At 37.9% G+C, this 7368-nt stretch overlaps 1 protein-coding gene across 1 annotated transcript in view; it reads left to right on the plus strand.

Annotated features, from left to right (window-relative positions):
* Positions 1-4840, plus strand: part of npr1a (natriuretic peptide receptor 1a) — a 77878-nt gene extending 73038 nt beyond the window's left edge. Inside the window, exons 18-22 of the mRNA XM_043218022.1 lie at positions 743-866; positions 1028-1096; positions 2112-2286; positions 2436-2534; positions 3769-4840. Coding sequence (XP_043073957.1) covers positions 743-866; positions 1028-1096; positions 2112-2286; positions 2436-2534; positions 3769-3920 — 619 coding nt within the window. The 3' untranslated portion in view covers positions 3921-4840. The remainder of the gene's footprint in view (positions 1-742; positions 867-1027; positions 1097-2111; positions 2287-2435; positions 2535-3768) is intronic.
* The last annotated feature ends 2528 nt before the right edge of the window (positions 4841-7368 follow it).

Consider the following 7368-nt stretch of genomic DNA (forward strand, 5'->3'; position numbering starts at 1 on the left):
TTACGTCATCGCATTTAGCAAAAACAGAATGAATGAAACACTGCAACGAGACTGAAAATGTGGGGCACACAACTGTATCCCAACTTAATAAAGATTTGGAAATGTGCATTTTTGTCAAAGTGTCAAATACTAGCGAGTTTAAATAAAGACGCAAGTCTAACATCACGGCATCAACTTCATATAAAAAAGCAATAAATGCCCAAGTGTTGTTTGAGGATTTTTTTCCTGTGCTTTGTATAAAAATGTCCTTGCTGCTTTTGCAGTTTAGCTAGCAAAGCTCCAGCTGTCCGTGCGCGCTCTGTATCCATCAAAGTCACGCGTTTCTCTGCGTGTTTAGTCTCGTAATGGCGCTTCCACAAACTAAGTACACAGCTTTACCTTTGACTTGAGTAAATGCATACTTAGAAGTCCGTGTCTTGTTAAAAACTCCTCATTCTGCATCAATCTTCATTGTATTTATGTTATCTGACGCTGCACAGGACTCCTGAAAGCTGTCGTATGATGGCGAACACATTTGAGTCATATCTTGTAAACACACGTCACACGCACGGACGCTATATAACGACGATACAAAATAATACAGTTGCTTTCAAAAAAATAAAAGCAGCACGGTTGCGTGTTTATAGGTTGTGAAAATGTCCAGGTCTGTACTACGTTACGTGCAATGTTTTCTTCTTCAACTGAAGGCATTTTTCTCACAGGCTTGAGGCTGTATCTGATTGTGTGTGTGTGTGTGTTTCAGCTCAGTGGCTGAGCAGCTGAAGCGAGGTGAGATGGTGCAGGCAGAAGCCTTCGACTCAGTCACCATCTACTTCAGTGACATTGTGGGCTTCACCGCATTATCAGCCGAAAGCACACCGATGCAGGTCAGAAAGCTTCTGTGAAGGGCTAGTTCAGTAAACGCCCCTCAAACAGGCGCGCGGCAGATAATTATGGGCTAATTTTGTTCTTGTTTTTTTTCCTGTGACAGTCATGAGTGCAGTATTGAATTACAGCTGATGTATTTCTCTATCTGCGCCCTCCACAGGTGGTGACGCTGCTGAATGATCTCTACACTTGCTTTGATGCAATCATCGACAATTTTGACGTGTACAAGGTAATTCCGGCTAATCATTACATTCGCCGCCTGCTCGACGATTGGCTTAATGGAGAATTGTCATCATTTGCATGTTGTTTCGAACCTGTATGAATTTCTTTCTTCAGTTGAGCACAAAAGAAGACATCTGGTCACACTTTCTATGAAGCCCATATTCATAATAAGGGTATTCATAAGGCATTATAATGAAGGCGTAATTGAATGTGTCATTACATCTCATGAATAATCCTGAAAACGATTATAATATATTCTATTATTTATGTATTTGTGATTTTAGCTTATTGACACGCAATGAACAAAATTGACTTCATTTCTAAAGAACTATATCATATGTCGGTATTGTTTATTTAAGATATGCACATTATCTTACAGCATCTTGTGAGTGGTTAGGTGTTTCTTGTGAGCTAGCAATACTTTCAGCTAGGAAAAAAAAGGTGTTTATTATATAAACCTAAGAGTAGGATAGTGGACATGTAGTTGCAGAATTACTTATCAACATCTGTCTAAAGGGTACCATCAAAATAATCAAAGGCTGATCTGATATTTTGTATTGAAATATAATATGTGCTGTTTGACAGCTTTAAGTAAAGTAAAATAGCGAGGTGTGAGGCTTTATAACTATGTGAGGCATTATAATTATGTGAAATACAATCCATTATAACTCAATTGGATGAACCGTGTACATTGTGTGTTATAAAAGATAAATGATTACTTGTGAATATTCATGAGAAATATTTTAAAGTGGTTTATAATGCATTGTGCATTCATTATAATGCCTCACGTATACCCCTATAGTGTATTATAAATACAGGCTTCATAGAAAGTGTTGCCAGATATTATAAAGAAAGCTGGCGACCAAACCATCCAGGTTTTTTTTTTTCTTTGCTATAGAAGTCAATGGCTGCCGTCAACGGTGCAGTTGCACACATTCTTCAAACAGCCTTCTTTTGTGTTGAACAGAAGAAAGAAAGGTTAACGCTGAGCCGCACCATGTGTTTTTGTGTGGCGCCCCCAGGTGGAGACCATCGGTGACGCCTACATGGTGGTGTCGGGCCTGCCCGTGAGGAACGGGAAGCTGCACGCGCGCGAGATCGCCCGCATGTCTCTGGCTCTGCTGGAGGCCGTTCACTCTTTTCGAATCCGCCACCGACCCGACCAGCAGCTCCGCCTACGCATCGGCATCCACAGCGGTGAGGGTCGGGGGTCACGAAAGTGTTTAGCAGAGCGCGGAGCAGCCCGGCCTCTCTGAGCACATATCTATTTGTTGATGGCTGACTAATGGGAAGCTCTGACTGATGCTTACGTGTGTGTGTGGGGGTGTGTGTTTTCATGTGTCCAGGCCCCGTGTGCGCAGGGGTGGTTGGGTTGAAAATGCCTCGGTATTGTTTGTTCGGCGATACCGTCAACACGGCTTCACGCATGGAGTCCAATGGAGAAGGTGAGGCTGTGGAGAAGGGTTGTATTTCACACTTGTATGTTTGTTTTTTTTTTCCTTGCAGTCTATTTATAATGTATATGCATAATGGCGACGTTTCTCGACAGCAGTTGTGCTGTCATTTACACTACTGCTTAAAGATTTGTGGTTGAAGTAATTAATTTATGCTCCGCAAGGCTGCATTTATTTGAACAAAAATTACAGTAATATTGTGAAATAGGCAAGTTTATTTATATAACACATTTCGTAAACAAGAGTCGTTCAAAGTGCTTTGCATAAAAGGGAAATCAAATAAAAGATAATTAAATAAAATAATAAAAAAATAAAAATGTATTTATTTATTAAAATAAAAGTAGAAAATGTTTATACATAAAATAACACAGTCAAAATATTACTACAATTTAAAATAACTCTTTGTTTCAAATGTAATTTACTTCTTCGTCTTTTTAAGCAGCGTTAGTGATCATGTGATCCTTCAGAAATCAGTCTAGCTAATTTGATGGTCTATAAATATTTTTATCTTATATATTTTATCAGTGCTAGAAAACTATTGTGCCGATTATGTTATTGGCATTATTTTTGAGGAAAAGTCAACAGAGTTCTGTGATGAACAGAAAGTTCAAAAGAACAGTATTTACCGGGAAACCTTTTGTAACAATAAAAATGTTTGTACTGTCACTTTTGATCATTTTAATGCATCCTTGCTAAATAAAAGCTGAATATTTATTTAAACATGTTAATGACACCCCAAATGGTAGTTTTGAGCAGTCATGATTATTTTGCACCCTTTTGAAACTATATTAGTGCTGTCAAGCGATTAAACGTGAAAAGTTTTTATTTACATAACATATCTAATATATAGTGTAGTGTGTATTTATGTATATCAATACACACAGTATGATTTTTTTTAAATATTTACATATATATTTATATTCATATATTCATGTCTATGTATTTATACATACATAATAAATACACACAGTACACTCACATATATCTTGTAAACAGGATTAATGTGGTTGGTAGTACAATGTGTTAATGTGCTGATAGTTTGTTTCCTGTTTCTAAATAAATAGTTGCAGCTTAATTTACATTAATACCATACATTTGAAGCATTTATTTTTCTGCCGAATGTATGCAAAATGTTGATTTTATGTTCGTTTGATGAAGAGAAATGCAGAGAAAAGAGTGTGTGATTATTTCATCATCTACTATACACTGATGTCTCCCCCATCAGCCCTGAAGATCCATGTTTCAGAGGCCACACGGGCCGTCCTGCAGGAATTCAACTGCTTCCAGCTGGAGCTCAGGGGAGACGTGGAGATGAAGGGAAAGGGACGGATGAGGACGTACTGGCTGCTAGGAGAGATCAGCTCCAATAATGCCTAAAAAACTGACAGAGCAACGCACCAGAGAGGAGAGAACAGAACAAACACATCTAAACAAGTACTGGGACAGTCTGGGACTTCAAAAAAAAAAAAAAAAAAAAAAAAAGACCTGGCGGAGAAAGTCGTGTTTCAAAACTCGGTCTAGCTCATCTTTAGCGTCCCAAAAGCTTCACTCTCTTGCTTCGTGGGAATCTAGCTGTGACTTATTTTGCCAAGTAAACTCAAAAGGAAAAAAATACACTTGAGCAGAATCTTTTAGAGCGAACACACCGCGAGCGAGTCTTTTACGGGTCTCGTAGGAGTTTCGATTTTAGTTTTGTCGTGATAGGTCTTCGTCCAGAATGTTTTTAAGGCGTCAGCGGGAGTTTGTTGTCTTTCATGTTATCGGTCACACAGAGACACAGCGCTGTAGTCACTCTAGTTTTTTAGCCATGAGAAATGTTCAGGATTCCTCTGCTGGGGTCCTGCTCGGTTCAGAGGGTTTTGAATCACAGATAAAAGTTACTCACAGAAGAGAAATAATAATAAATGGCAAGTATTGTTAAGAAAGCGTAGAAATGTGCAATGATGGATTTTGTTCTCAGATCTCAAGAGCATTTCCCTACAGAAATCCACGTGTGTTGATGTTGCAATAGTGTTTCAGAGAAACCAGCACAAGGATGTTCTCGTCTTCATTTAACGTTTTACTTTCCCTTTAATGTCATCAAGTGACACTTTTAACTTCCACAATGTGAGATATTTCCAAATGGAACTTGATTTTATCCATTTGGAGTTTGCTGAGATTCCATATGCTTGGATTTAAAGAAAAAATAAATAAATAAATGAATGCTGTAATTCAGCAAGGATGCATTAAATTGATCAAAAGTGACACATTTTTTAATGTTTCAGATAAATGCTGTTCTTATTAACTTTCTATTCATCAAAGAACCTTGAAAAAAAGTGTCACCGTTTCCATAAAAATATTAAGCTGATGGTTTCTGAAGGATCACGTGACACTGAAGACTGGAGTAATGATGCTGAAAACTCTGCTTTGTGTCACTAAATTATTACATTTTAAAATATCTTCAAAGGTTATTTTAAATTGTAACAGTATTTCACAGTATTACGGTATACTGTATTTTTGGTCCGACAAATGCAGCCTTGGTGAGCATAAAGAGACTCGTCATCTTATCAACCCCAAACCCTTTGACCAGTAGTGTAGACTACCCAGAAAATACCTCTATATCATCATTACTAGTATCTATATACTCTTTTGCAAAATATAGAAGAACAAAATAAGTCTATAATAAAATATCACTGGTAATGATGCAAAATGTCTAGTCATTTGAAATGCGTACTTCCTTCCAGTCAAAGCTGCTGCCCTCTTTTTCTTTTGTTAGTTTTTTTGCCCTAAAACATCACATTTCTAACAATAATGCATTCAGGAAAAACAGAATCAGTAGCCGGGACCTTTCAATTATAGCAATCCAAAACGCGTAAACAAATTCCTTCAGAATGTGAATAAGAGCGAGAACAGTTGTGTTTTCAATAAGCGTAGGACCTTTCTTAGGCTTGAAAGTTGAACGCCGTCACTTTTTAATATTTATCAGCTCGCGACGTTTTGGAGATCGTAGCAAATGTGTCATATCTTCACCACTGCGTGCCCGGCGTGTAACTTTCTAGCCGCCAGCTTCCTGTTTGCAGGTGACGAGATCTCAGCTCTGCCCAAGCCCGTCCAGCGTGGATCAGTCGCACGTTCCTCCCCCCGTTCTCAAAGCTCTCTGGTGTTTCGTAAGGTTCAAGTTCACCTCCCTGTGTCTAAGCCCAGATAATGAGGATGTGGACGGAGACTTTCCCTGCTGCGATGACACCCGCCGGGCCGTCAGAGTCCTCTGGGATGGCTGTTACGTTTCGGTGCAATCCCAAATCTCTGATCCACTTCCTGTGCTGATGACTGCATGCAGCGAGAGGGAACGGTCCTGCGGTTATCTGGTGGCATTAAAGGCTTTGTTTATCACGCTGCTCTATTTTTGAAATAAACTCGAATGTCTGGCCCAGGTGTAAATAAATGCAGTGTTTTTCCACATCACTCGTCTTCTGCTGTGACAACTGTCAGTCAAACTGTAGCAGTGCGGCGCGTGGACGTGACGGCAGACGTCCTGCGTCCTGAGATCCTGACTGAGGAAGTCAGGTGTACAGTCTTTAAGCAGCAGCTCTGTTGGGAGGGCGTCAATGATGATTGTATTGATTTATCTGTCCTCTGTGTGTGCTTTGAATAGCTGGGTCCGTTGGGGGTGTTGGTATATTACTACAAAGTCTTTAAGTGAAGTTTAAATTGATTATTGTGGTTTTTTTTATGTTTGAGGGGAGGGGGATTATGTAAAATAAACACATTAAAAACACTGAGCCATCTTTACTAGTTCTTGTGCTTTAACGGTGTGCGGTAATGTGGTATTTGTCTCAGCAAATCAACCTTTTGAAGAATAATGCATCTAAGAGGTAAGCACTGCTAAATTAGCATGTTAGCATCAGTTCAGTAATATTTTGGCAGGTCAGTATTTTGACCCTTTATATTGTAATGTTTATGCTTTCCATTTTTGCAGTTTCTTATGAATTATTTTACTGTTTAAATATTACTGTTAAAATGTTTAGACTACAGTATATTGGAAACGTGCAGAATAATATATTGTTAATTTATTACTGATTTTTAAATTATGTAGCAGTATACTTGTTTGTTTATATATATATACACACACACATTTAAGAAACTGCAAAAATGGAAAACATAAACATTACAATATAAAGGGTCAATATATAGGGTATATATATATATATATATATATATATATATATATATATATATATATATATATATATATATATATATATATTAACATTCAAAACTAGTAAACCGAGAAGACAAAACATAAAAATTCTGAAACAAATTACAGCATATAATATATATTTATGCAAAATATGCCAGAAGTAGATTTGATCGCATTTTAATATAATAATCATAATTTTCGATTAGTTTTATAAATGTCAGATCTTAAATATAATTATAGTTTTATTAATATTAATTATATTAAAATAGTACTTAAAAAACGATTATTGTTGTTTTCGTTATTACGTTAATTATAATAGTAAGATATATTTATTCGACTACTGTTGTTTGTTGTTATTGTTAAGAGGGGAGCCTCAATGCGATACAACGCCTGCTGTTTCCACATTTAAAATTAGGTAGGCATTTATCCAGGTTTCACTAGTTCCCCTGTCCGCCTGAGTTTTTACCCACTTGTCTACACACAAGCAGCGTTCTTGTCAAGTTGCACGGGCTTCTTTTTTGTCGAGCGGGTCTCGCTGACAGCGCCGCCACCGTGATTGGCCAGCTGCCACGTCAATCAAAATATCCAGCACGCGATTGGTATAAATGAGTCGCTCCGCCCCGCCTTCACTCCGCGTTCGGAACA

This window comes from Puntigrus tetrazona, chromosome 19 (genome assembly GCF_018831695.1).
Source record: "Puntigrus tetrazona isolate hp1 chromosome 19, ASM1883169v1, whole genome shotgun sequence".
NCBI classification, from domain to species: Eukaryota; Metazoa; Chordata; class Actinopteri; order Cypriniformes; family Cyprinidae; genus Puntigrus; species Puntigrus tetrazona.